This window comes from Brassica napus, chromosome C7 (genome assembly GCF_020379485.1).
Source record: "Brassica napus cultivar Da-Ae chromosome C7, Da-Ae, whole genome shotgun sequence".
Lineage (NCBI taxonomy): Eukaryota > Viridiplantae > Streptophyta > Magnoliopsida > Brassicales > Brassicaceae > Brassica > Brassica napus.
Genome location: NC_063450.1, coordinates 8,275,598 through 8,289,289, shown reverse-complemented (window position 1 = coordinate 8,289,289; position 13,692 = coordinate 8,275,598). Strand labels below are relative to the sequence as shown.

The 13,692-nt window shown below is 39.5% G+C and overlaps 1 protein-coding gene across 1 annotated transcript; it reads left to right on the top strand.

Annotated features, from left to right (window-relative positions):
* The first annotated feature begins 11,209 nt into the window (after positions 1-11,209).
* On the top strand, positions 11,210-12,496 carry LOC106453684. Its single transcript, XM_013895906.2, has one exon. It carries the CDS (start codon positions 11,210-11,212, stop codon positions 12,494-12,496), a length of 1,287 nt encoding a protein of 428 aa, XP_013751360.2.
* Positions 12,497-13,692: the final 1,196 nt, after the last annotated feature.

Sequence of the window (13,692 nt, the reverse complement as noted above, 5' to 3'; positions counted from 1 at the left end):
GATTGCCATAAAGGTCATGTGCAATTGGAGACTGGGCTTCATCCGATCAAGTACCAATGTCTGTGTCCGGCTCAAGAGAAAGTAGTGGTTTCAGCAGTTCGATCGATTTGGATGCTGAAACAGGGTTGTCAGTCCTTTTTGGCTACAATTACAACTATAGAGCCTGGCAGTTCTGTCTATCTGAAAGACCTTTCAGAGGATTCGTTGGTGTCTAAGTTCCCAGATGTGTTCCAGTCGCCACAGGGTGTCCCCCCTGATAGGTCGGATCCATTTACAATTGAACTAGAGCCAGGGACAGCTCCGCTGTCCAAGAGTCCGTATCGAATGGCTCAGGCCGAGATGGCCGAGCTAAAGAAGCAATTAGAAGAATTGCTAGACAAGGGGTTCATACGGCCAAGTAGTTCACCTTGGGGGTGCGCTAGTCCTCTTTGTGAAAAAGAAGGATGGTAGCATGCGTCTGTGCATTGACTATCGAGGGTTGAACAGGGTTACTGTGAAGAACAAGTACCCATTGCCCAGGATAGACGAGCTGTTGGATCAACTCAAAGGAGCCAAGTGGTTTTCTAAGATCGATTTGGCCTCAGGGTATCATCAGATTCCTATAGAACCAAATGATATTAGGAGGACGACATTTAGGACCAGGTACGGTCATTACAAATTCGTAGTGATGCCGTTCGGTTTGACCAATGCACCTGCCGCATTCATGAAAATGATGATCAGCGTGTTCCGGGATTTCTTGGATGAATCTGTGATCATCTTCATTGATGATATCCTAATTTATTCCAAGGATGGGGAATCTCATCGGAAACACTTGAGAGCTGTGCTGGAACGATTACGAGAACACAAACTTTATGCTAAACTCAGTAAATGCAGTTTTTGGCAGAAGAGTATTGGGTTCCTCGACCATATTGTTTCCGACCAGGGCATCTCAGTGGATCCAGAGAAGATCAGGGCAATCAAGGATTGGCTCCGACCACGCAGTGCCACGGAAGTCAGGAGCTTCCTAGGGCTAGCAGGTTGCTAAAGAAAGTTTGTGAAAGGATTCGCAAGCTTGGCTCAGCCTATGACACGGTTGACTGGGAAGGACGTTAAGTTCACATGGTCTAAAGAGTGTGAGGGATGTTTCTCCGCACTTAAGAACATGTTGACTAGCGCACCTGTACTGGTTCTTCCAGAGGCTGACCAACCATATGTGGTTTATACTGACGCGTCCATCACTGGACTAGGTTGCGACCCAGCATGGGAAAGTCATCGCCTATGCGTTAAGGCAGTTGAGAAAACATGAGGGAAACTACCCCACCCATGATCTCGAAATGGCTACGGTAGTATTCGCCTTAAAGATTTGGCGATCGTACTTGTATGGCGCCAAGGTTCAGATACTTACGGACCATAAAAGTCTGAAGTATATTTTCACCCAGCCTGAGCTAAATTTAAGGCAGAGGAGGTGGATGGAATTCGTAGCTGAGACGATTTGGACATCACCTATTATCCGGGAAAGGCTAATCTGGTAGCAGACGATTTGAGCCGGAGAAGGGCTGATGTATCAGCCGAACGGGAGGCGGACGACTTAGAGGGTATGGTCCGTGCTCTGCGGCTGAACGCGCTGACCAAGGCGACCAAATCATTAGGGTGGGAGGCGGTTAACCAAGCCGACCTGCTTACCCGAATTCGGTTAGCCTAAGGTCAGGACGAGAACCTCCAGAAGGTTGCTCAAAATGACAGGACGGAGTACCAGACTGCAAAGGATGGTACCATCCTAGTCAATGGTCGGATCAGTGTTCCTAATGATAGAAGTCTTAAGGAAGAGATTACGAGCGAAGCTCACAAGTCCAGATTCTCGGTTCATCCTGGTGCTACCAAGATGTATCAGAACCTTAAGAAATTCTACCATTGGATCCGTATGAAGGCAGATGTTGCTGAATGGGTGGCCAAGTGTCCAACTTGCCAACTCATTAAAGCAGAACATCAAGTGCCTAGTGGTTTACTTCAAAACTTGCCTATTCCGGAATGGAAATGGGACCACATCACAATGGACTTTGTGACAGGCTTCCCTACCACCAGGAATAAGAAAGACGCGGTTTGGGTTGTGGTGGATCGCCTAACCAAATCGGCGCACCTTCTGGCCATCCAGAAGACGGACGGGGTCGATCAGATTGTACGCAAGTACATAGACGAGATCGTCCGACTTCATGGTGTTCCGGCAAGCATTGTATCAGATAGGGACCCAAGATTCACATCTTATTTCTGGAGAGCTTTTCAAAAAGCTTTAGGAACAAGAGTGAACATGAGTACTGCCTATCACCCACAAACGGATGGACAATCTGAACGGACGATTCAAACATTGGAAGATATGTTGCGAGCATGTGTCTTGGACTGGGGTGATTCCTGGGAGAGACATTTACCTTTAGTGGAATTTGCTTACAACAATAGCTTCCATAGGAGCATTGGCATGTCGCCATATGAAGCTATGTACGGACAGCCGTGTAGGACCCCGTTATGCTGGACCCAAGTGGGGGAGCGTAGCATGATTGGTCCAGAGATAGTCGAAGAAACAACTGAAAAGATAAAATTCTTGAATGAAAGGTGAAAGAGGCACAAGATCGAGCCAAGAACTACGCAGACAAAAGGAGAAAAGATCTGGAGTTCGTGGTCAATAACTTGGTATACCTCAAGATGATAACCTTCAAGGGACGGGTGAGAATTTCTGGGAGAAGGAAACTTGACCCGAGATACTTAGGTCCATTCAAGATCATTGAACGGGTTGGTAAGGTGGCATACAAGTTGGAATTGCCAACAGCAATGGATGCATTCCACAACGTGTTCCACGTCTCACAACTCAGGAAATGTTTAACGGACCAAGATGTCATTGTGCCAGAAATTCCTTCTGATCTGGGTACGAACTTAACCTTAGAAACAAGGCCGGTTCGAATCTTAGATAGGATGGAAAAAGCAATGAGAAAGAAAACAATCTAGATGGTCAAGATCGTCTGGGATTGTAGTGGACGTGAGGAAATCACTTGGGATACCGAGTCTAGAATGAGAGCCGACTATCCGGAGTGGTTCAATCAGTTCATGGACGAGGATACACTTGATTTAGATTCGAGGACGAATCCCTTGCAAGTGGGGGAGACTTGTCGCATCCCCGATCCTAAATAGGATCGTTGGCACAGCCATGGTTTGAGGAAACGTACAAGCCAGGCCTAGGACATAAAGGCAAGCGTTCCATGGCCATGAAAGAAGGTTAAGGACATAAGGAAACTTAGACTTAACCTTATAAGAGCAAAGAGACAGCTAGGACGAGTAAGACGTTAGCTGGATGATGTGATCGAGTAGCTCGACTAGCTCAACGGAGCTAGGATAAGCTTACTCCAACTCAGTCACTACTAAGTCAGCTCCACTAGCTGGACTATTAGCTCACTCAGCTGGGGCAGCTGGGAGTCTGCTCATCTCAGCTAGACAGACTGTTCGGGTTTTGGGCCGATGGCTCGGGTCCGGGCCAGTTGTGGGCTGTGAGGTCCGGCCATAAGGCCATGGGCTGTTGGGTCTTTGGACAAGGCCGTGGGCTATGTCCATAGGGCTTAGGGAGTGGGTTGGGCTTATGACCGACCCTAAACCCAATCAGAAAGGGGCGATGGGATGCAAGTGGCCGAAAGGGCACAACCCTTGGCCGATGGTGCCCATTCGCTAGCAAGTTGTCCCTGTTCGTGGGGCAAGACTTACCCCCTAGTTTCCTATAAATATGGGGGCTCTCCTTTTGATTTCATTATACATTTCCAGAGTAAACTACTCAGAGAAAAACGTAGAGAGAGAGAAAGAGAGAAAGAGAGAGTTCCGGCCAAGAGAAAGGCCGAGTGTGGTGGTGTTTTGTTCCGGCGACTCTGATCGTTTGGGAACTAACTCCGACCAAGAATGGGAGATCAAGATAAGGAGAAGAACATGGAGAACCCAGACGTGGTGCACAAGGTATGTGATGGGCCGTGGCTCCATCAGACCAAACGGACGATCAATGCGATCGCACCGCGGCTCTGCTCGGTTCCTAAGTCCCATCCGGTTCTCCTTATCTGTTTCAATTCGTTTCTCTTCTCTTCTTTCTGGTTAAACACGAAAGGTTGTGATGGTTGAGTCCAAGGGACACGTTCCTAGGCTTTGGCCGATCATAACCAAACCGCTAGCCTAGACACAGGTCGGTTAGACGGACGGTTCGAATCGCACCATGACTGGGTGGTTGATCTGAAATGGTTGGGAATGTCTCCAAAAGGCACGAGTTGCCAATGGTCACGAGTTCCAGAGGTTGTAAGTTGCCAAAGGATGCAAGTAACCAAAAGGTACAAGATACCAAAGGTTACGAACATCAAGAGGTACGAGGACCAAGAGGTACCAATGACCGAAGGGGTGCATGTTCCAAACGGTGTCTTTGAGACAAGCTATGTCCGATCCTTATGGATCAGTCTAGGACTTGTTAAGTCTAGACAAGGCCACGGTTTGTCTAAGCCAGGGTATGAGTCGCAAGGTCTGACCGGTTGCTAAAGCCTTCCGGATTGGGCTTGAGGCTTACTCGGCCGTTGGATCCAGGCCCAAGGCCGGATCAGGTAAGGAAGTCCATTGGGCCATTGAGCCGGACTTCATTGGCCGGTCGCACCTAGATTCTATCCGGTTAGACGGATTGGTCTTTGGGACGATCCGGATCTGTTCGTGTGTTCTGTTTATCTATTCTGGACTATCTATCTGATTCTAAGTCAAGGGGTGGTTGGTTGTATGACTTAGGATACGGTAGATAGGTTCACATCTTTTTATGATTATATTGACTGAGGTTTATCTAAGTTCTAGGAACCAAGCCAAGCATTGTAGAATCGATCCGTTCTATTCTCGGTTATGATTAATGCTTATCTGGTTGTGGTTTCAGGAACTAAGGATGGTTCTGGTCAAGCCAAGGAGCCGTGAAAGCTCGGTCAGTGAGAGGCTGTGTAACGTGTGGTTAGATGATGCTAGGGATGAACTAGTGATTGTCTATGAAACTGTTAAGAAGTTGTGTATTGGATCTCATGTTTCTAAGTAATACAATTTATACACATTTATATTCCGTGCAATCTGTTCGTTTGTTTATGAACCTCATATTCGAATATGACTTAGTAAATAAAGACTTAAAATGAATCAAACAAGCAAAGAAATTAATAAGTAAGCATTCGTATCCAGTTGGGTCGAGAGACCAGGATCGGGTCTTACAACCTCCTTTTGAGTTTGTTCGAAGAATGAGAGATTTGATCATTCGTTTTATATTATTTCTCCCTAATACCCTATCTAGCTATTATCATTGTAAGAATGAGAGAATTGAACTATTTATTATAAGTCTTTTGGTTTATCATTTAATAAATTAAACAGTTCTTAGCTTATACATAGTTACATATACTAGAATGATCAAGTATTATATATATTTTTATCTGTATACTCTTAAGTAACTAAACCTCAAAAGCGTATGCCAATACTTTTCGCTGTCCTAAAGGATTATGGCTATGTTGAATCTTGGCTTTTGTGGTGGCTTTTTAGGTGCAAGAGAGTGAAAAGTAAGAAGTTTGGGTGGAATGGTCAGAATACATGTGCAAGTTGCTGGAAAATGCAGAGAAGTTGTCAAATACGTAACCAGAGTTGGAGTCTGAAGACAGGCTCTGGGTCGAAGAGGAGAGTAACAATACGTGGCCATAGTTAGGTTAGTGTAAGTATTGTCAAGTGTTTAAATTTTTAAGTTTTTGGTGCTTTACGCTATATGAATATTTTTCATAATTTCCTTTATGTTTTAGAGTGTTTTTCGCATTAGGATTATGAATAAGTAATTTTCATGACTTAACTGTAATCCCTAAAAATACTATGGTTAAAAGAAAGATTTATTGACGCATATAGATATTTGAAAATATTCAAATATATTATCTTTTATTTTATTGATAATTTTAAATTTAAATAATTATCTTTATTGTTTAAGAGTTTTTGCGATTTTCTTATATAAAGTCGTTCAAGCTTAACTTTGTATTTAATTTATTATTTGATTTATAAATTTAAGATTTCTCTTTTTTGTTTTTTGTTTTCTATTGATCAATAAAGATATCATAGAATTAAAGAAGACATTGATTTTAGGCATTGGAAATCTAATGAAAATCCTCTTATTTATCTAGTTTCCGCTACATCACACCATTTACGTAAGCTTTCTATCTCTTTCTGTCTTGAACAAAGATTTACATCAGGCTTATTACTAGGTCTTAATACGATCATATCAATCAGAAGACTTTGGATAGCTTTCTCTTTCTCTTTCTGAGTTGCTTAATTTTTTGGATGAAGATAAGGTTCATTTGATATGCGAATTGACTCAGTCGTCGGTTTTTTAGGAAGCATCGAGCCATCAAATGGAGTTCCACTCGAAGGCAAGTTGGATGTAGTTGATAATGATGCAATGGATGGATGACATCAATGTTAGGTAATTTAGTGAAGAAAAAAATGGAGAATGTAGTTGCTGGCTCCAGAAAGCACAGCAACCTAAGAGGAAAGTCACCAGTAACAGCATTGGTATAATGGTCCGTCCTGGAAGCCCTATGAGAATAGACAGGAACAACATTGGTAGTTTTATTCCTAATGGAGAAAGATAAACGAGCTGATTTTTTGTAATCAGAGTTGATTTATCGATGAAGTTAATGCAAATATGAGTTCATTTTTTTTTTGTTTCACTAGTCATCATTGATGCGAGCAATGATTTCATACCGACCCGGATCCACGAACGAATCGATAAATCCAGTGATCCATATATAATTCGGTTCGGAATTATTAAAAATATTTAACTTAATAATTTGATAAAAACCCAAAAACTTACCAATAACTCACGACTCGATTGATCTGATATAAACCCATAAAAACCTAATAACATTAAAAAAACATCTGATATATTTTTTAAAAGTACGTAAATTAAATGAAATTTTTTATTTATACTTTTTCAATTTTTATTAAACTTTTAGTGTGTCGTTTGAAGAAAATGAAAAGAATGGTGATGGAGAAAAGCAAATTTTTTTAATATGATTCAGTGTTAGTTTATTTTCATTATTATAATTTATTATAAGTTTATAGTCTTCGTTTCTTGTGGATTTAAAAGTTAACTCTATAATAATTGTTATTTAATTACTTGTTATCCTAATATTCTGGCAAAGTCCTAATAAATTAATCAAATGATTTTTTTTTTCATGACAAGTACTAACTGAAATTAAAATAAAATTTTCAAATATTGAATTATATTTTAAAAACTATAGTTTAATTTTTGAAATTATTTAATATTTTACAGTGGTTAGTAGTATTATATTAATATACAACTATATTATAAAAACAATTAAATAGATTGACCAGCAGTTCAACTACAGTTGATCCAGTGACCTAGTGATCCAAAAATATCCGATCCAGTGTCCAGATCTGATTAAAAAAACATTAGATACCAGATATGATATGTTAACATTTTCTGTAGCCAATACAAGGTTTTATTTCAATACCAAAAGCATCTCTAATATCTTATTTTATTTTTACTTGAAATTTGAGTAATTCTAAAGTAAAATGAAGTTTTACAGTAAATATATTATATCTTATATATTAAAACAGAAGTCACAATCTTGATTCATGTGTGGTTTTTTAAAAAATAGACCTAATGGACATATTCCTAAAAAGTCATGTTACATTTAATCTCTAATCTTATCATTTAAATTTTGGGTCTACCGGAAATTTTTATTGGGCTATCAATAATTAGATTTAAACAATAGATGATCCATTAGATTTATATATAATATAAATTAAATAGATATAATTTAATGTTGTAATACTATACCTCTATATGTTAATTATTTAAATATTTGTCAATGTTAATTTTTAAAATTATAAGAATTTTTCTTAAATAACAAAAATCATATTATCTAACAATGATTAATCTTTACTACCTTAAACCAATGAAAACAAATTTTAAACTATATAGTTTATTTTAAAAATTAAACAAAAACTAAATGTTTAATTATTTACTCGATAATATAAATCTATGAAGCGAAAAGTTTAATTTTTTAAAAACTTTCTAAATTTGTGAAATATTACAATATTTTTGAATATGACAATAAAACAATATTTAACTAATCTTTATATATATAATTATGATTTTAATAATGAAATAATAATCCGAAAAATATATATAGAAGAAGATACAAATACATGTGAAAGTTTGAAATAATCTATTCAATGAAAAAAATATACCGTAAACTTATTATGTTTTGAAAATTGATAGACACATATATATGATAATATATACTAATTTAGAATTGAATACAAAATATTTAAATAAAAATAATGAAAACAAAAACTTGCTCGGTTGCACGGGTCGAGATCTAGTTTTAGATTAAAAATGAAGTGAAAAACTGAAAATAATTTGATTATTTTATTTTTAAGGTAAACCTAGTTTTTACTTTATAGTTGAGTTAAAATGAAACAGGATTTAAATACATTTTACTGTAAATTATAATTTGAACTGAAAATAGAATAAAATTTGGAGATTCTCTGAATAGTTTCTGGTCACATTGAAAAGTACATTTCACTAACATATACTCCATACAGCATATACAGTATATATTAATTATGTTTTACTGAATAATCATCATCCAATTATGAGGAATCTTCTTAGGACCCTACCTTTTTTTGGGTAGTTCCGTTGATATTTTATTGATGTTTGTTTAAAAAAGTAGTTTGATGTTCTTGTTCGGCATTCGTAATTACAAATAATCGAATAAAAGTAGTTTTTTCTGCAATTTCCGAGAAGCTATTATATGCTAGCGTTTTAGCCAAAAAAAAAACTATTATATGCTAGCATACATTCCTTGCCACACTAGTCGCTATCTCTAATCTCTATAATAATCTCTCTGTTTCATATTAAGTATTGCTTTAATTTTAAAATTTTATTTCATTATAAGTGTTGTTTTTCATTTCCAATGCGTATTTTAATAAACAATTCCAAACTTTTCCCTTATTTTTAATTAATTAATTAAGTAAACCAAATGAAAATTTATATAAAATAAGGATAAACCTGAAAATTTAACAATTTTCTTAATTCTTATGCGAAAACCTTAAACGACACTTATATTGAAACGGAGAGAGTAATATTTTAAAAATCAGTTTTGATGTACTAATCTAACATTAATTCTAGTAGTGATATATTTAATTAAATAACATATTATGCATAAATAGTAATTTTTTTCTATTTTAATTTTTCTTTTTACATAATGGTTTTAAGTAAATTTTTAATTTTAGTTTCTTTTTCATTATAATACTTACAAAACTACAAAAAAAAAAAAAAATCAACAAATTATGAAGAGGTGCATATATATATATGATTTCAGAAAAATTTCTTTCATAAACAATCATGTACACATTCATTTTAGATAGTACTTTCTTTAGAAAAATTTATCTGAGATAGTATAATAAATGTTAAAAGAAAACAACAAAAATATTTTATTATATACCTATTTTATCAAATGACTAGATTAATAAAAAAAAATTACAAAGTTGATTATGGATCATATATTGACTATTTGATCATCGGATCTGATCATATTTTTATGTTATTACTAACTTTAAAGTAAATTAGACACGACCCACACGGTTGTGCGGGTGTTTCTTCACTTTTATGTATATATAAATGTTTATATTAATTTTGCAAACATAGTAATTCTATTGTTTACATTTTTGTCTATTCAATTATTTTTTAAAATCGACCACATGTATTTTTGTTGCTTCTTATTATAGATTTATCTTATGGGATTTCTATTTAATTATTACACGAACTAATATATACTTTCTTATACAAATTTGAAATTATTTTATATTTAACATCTTATTATGAAAATTAAAATTTACATGTAATTTTTTGAACTCATTTCACTTATTGTACTCGATCTCAATTCACTTATTGTATTCAATCTCATTCATCAATAAAATCCATCTTTGCCTACTGGAATCTGATTACATCGTTGTGTTCTAAAGAGATTGTTGCCTACATAATCTTTTCTTCCCCAGATTAAACTCTCGATCACTATCAAATACGTAGTGTGGATTTTAGGATCTACATTTTGGCGCCGACTGTGGGGAAGATAAACGAAAATGTCTTTGCTAAGAAACTGATCACAGTTTTCTAAGCGCGACTATGGATCCTAATCAAACAATCGGGACCACACCATCAAGAATCAACGACGTTGATCCTATCCGATCCAACTCGAGAACCGAAACCCTGCCCGCTAGACCAACGGGTGCCGATGGGACGACCGAAACAACCCAGACGCAACGAATCCCTCCAATCGGAACCTCAAACCAGGACCGAGAATCAAGCCACGATCGATCCTCACCACCAGACCGGACCTCAGTTCCAGATCGAACCTCGATCCCCGACCGAACCGGAGCTCGAGTCTGGAATCGTCCCGGAGAAAGGCAGTCTGCCGACGACCTAACCCGACCTCAATCAACGAGACCAATATCTCTGACCCCTCTAGCCCAAACTCGGGAAGAGGTGGCCGAGCTCCGGGGAATGGTCTCGTCATTAATCGATAAAACTCGCAACCAAGAGGTCGCTTATCGGACCATCGTTAATCGACTGGATCAGACCAAACGGGTACTCGCGGAACACAGATCTAACACCCGAGAAAGAAACCAACCGCCGTCCGATCCATTAAGAGGAACGCTAAATCCCCAAAACACAGGAGCATTCAGCACTCCGGAGATCCTAAGCGCTCGATCCAGACGCTACATGGGAGAAAACTCGCAACGCGCCCCCCCCCCCCCCCCCCCCCCGCAGCAGAGCTGAGCCCACCGAATTTTGAGTTACAGCAGACTGGATGAAATAGATACCAGGTTGCAAGGTCCGTGAAGTACTCCGATCCAATCACAAAACGGATGTACAGAAAGACCTGGGGAGCCAAGAACACGAATTCCACCACTGAGTCATCCGACCTCCGAGAATCGAACTTCATCTGCTACGAGAACTTTTCAGCAAACAAGGTTCGGTGACCCAATAGGACAAGCTCCAGGGTAGGACCACCGCAGACTCATCGATGCGGATCCCCAAAGAGAAGACCCGAGGATCCTGAATGAAACCGAAACGTTCAGGAACTATATCGAAAGAAAAAACACCTAGCTCAAGAGGATACACGCCATCGTGCATATGGCACCAAGCTCCGCCCCGGACATAGATATGGTTATCGAGGAAACAAGAAGGACTCCATTCACGAACCGAATAGCCAGCGTAAGACTACACCATGTGGGAAAACTGAAATTCCCCGAGTACGCTGGGAACACAGACCCAAAAGCTCACGTACAAGCCTTCCGGCTAGCGATATCAAGAGCACATCTTAACGACGACGCAAAAGAGGCTGGTTATTGCCGCTTCTTTACCAAAAATCTCACCGGGGCTGCTCTTGAGTGGTTTGCTGGGCTAGAAGAAAACTCAATCGACAACTTCACCCAATTGGTGTTTACATTCCTCAAACAATACTTAGTTTTCATAGAAACAAGGGTTACCGAGGCAGATCTCTGGAATCTCAAACATGCGCCCTTTGAACCGCTAAGAGCATACATAAACAAGTTCAGAGAATTCAAAGCCAAGATTTCGCATCCAAACGAATTCGTGGCTTTGGCAGTGCTAAAAAATGGTATCTGGTTCTCATCCAAATTCAAAGAAGAAATGGCAGTACGAGCACTCATCTCGTTGGACGACGCCCTACACCGAGCCTCCTACTTCGCAACCCACGAAGAAGAAGTCGCAGCCTTAAAGGAACAGTACAACGCGAACAAAAATAACGCCGCCAAGAAGACTAATGCTCCTAAAGAGCCAGCAACTAAAGGGAAACACTCCTATGCGATAACCAATTCACTGCAAAACAAATCGTCGACACACGATCTCAACAAATTTTGCGCCTTCCATAACCAGAAGGGCCATTCAACCGAGGAATGTCGAGCAGCACTCCACAGCCAAAACGAAAATAAAGAAACCAGCGAAGATACTGGAGAAGACGAAGAAGCGCTAGCAACTCCGAAAACCAACCGGAAAATTAAAGGATCTTCGAATAAAAGAAATAGGGAAACCGAGTCGGAATCACACAGTTCTCCGCCCCAAGCACCAAAGAAAAGAGTCGACATGATTTCCTGGGGACTAAAATGTCATATCCCTAACAAAATAGAAGGTCAGGCCGAAGGAAAATTATGCATCAATATCACGGTAGCAATCTGCACATTAGAGAACCTCAACGGAGCCTCTCCTCCTTCTAACGTCTCTCATTATAATCCAAATACGAAGTCTCCCTTCAGAAAAATCTCCAACTTTAAGCGAAAGCCTACGTTGGCCAAAATCAGGGAACTACTAGAGAAACCGATTGCCCCTCAAACTCGGAAAAAGACAGCACGCGAACGTTTAATCGTAACCTGTCTGGGGGACAGAGACACCACCAACTAGCACCAACCAAAGAATGGAATTTCTCGGCTTTTTACAAAAACAGAAAACGAATCGACTTTATCTACGGAGGCTCTAAATTCTGAAACTCGGTCAACTCGATCAAAGCATACCAACGAAGAGCTGAGAACAACATAGGAATCAGAGAGCCCCTATCAGGCCCCGACCACGAAATAACTTTCGACGAAAACGAGACCGCAAATCTTGACTAACTACACGACGACGCCCTCGTAATATGACTCGGCGTCGGTGGCTGCGAACTATCCCGGGTCTTGATCGACACAAGAAGCTTGGCCGACGTCCTCTTCTACGCCACATTCAAAAGAATGGGATTCACCAAGGCCCTCCTTAAGCAAGAACAAACCCCATTAATCGGATTTGCAAGAGAAACTACTTACTCCCTCGGATCAATTGAGCTCGCAGTAACCGCCGGAGAAGTCAGGAAAATCGTCGAGTTCATCGTGATAGACCGTACAGCCCCGTTCAACGCAATCCTCGGAAGACCCTGGTTATACAACATGAAGGCAGTTCCCTCAACCTATCACCAATGCCTGAAGTTCCCGACTCCAAAAGGGATCAAAACAATCAAAGGAAGTCAGAAAAACTCCAGAACCTGCTACCTCGCAAGCTTTAAAGATATTGAGCCACATCCCTAGTCGACGCCCAAGCCCCGAGCGGGCGTACACACGTACACAAACAACAGAACAAACGACCCTACTCCTAGGGAAAAACAATCTAACTTTGTTACGACTTGATCCCTCATCGAGCGTACGTAGGTAACTCACGACACAAGTTCACTCACCCACCAACCACAAAATTCGAAAGATGTATACCACGACACTCGAAGTACGCTAGCACGCCAACACCGACCTCGAACAGAACAGTCAAGCTACTATCTTTGTTCCAAATTTGTAACATACCGACATTTTAATAAAATCCAATTCTATTTTATTACTCAGATAACTTTGAGCTCATTAAGATATCCCATATCCGAAAAGCACAAACCCCTCGAATATTCAAAACGGCTGGCTGCAAACCAAGACCTTGATCAAGTCTTCGGACACAGCCAGTCCCACCAATAACGCGGCAAAACTCACTAACAAAATCTTTTGTTGCACCAAACACGTGTCGATAAAAGTATCTACGACGAACTTGACCAACAGCCTCCAAAAATCGGCCCACATACGAATAAAATAATA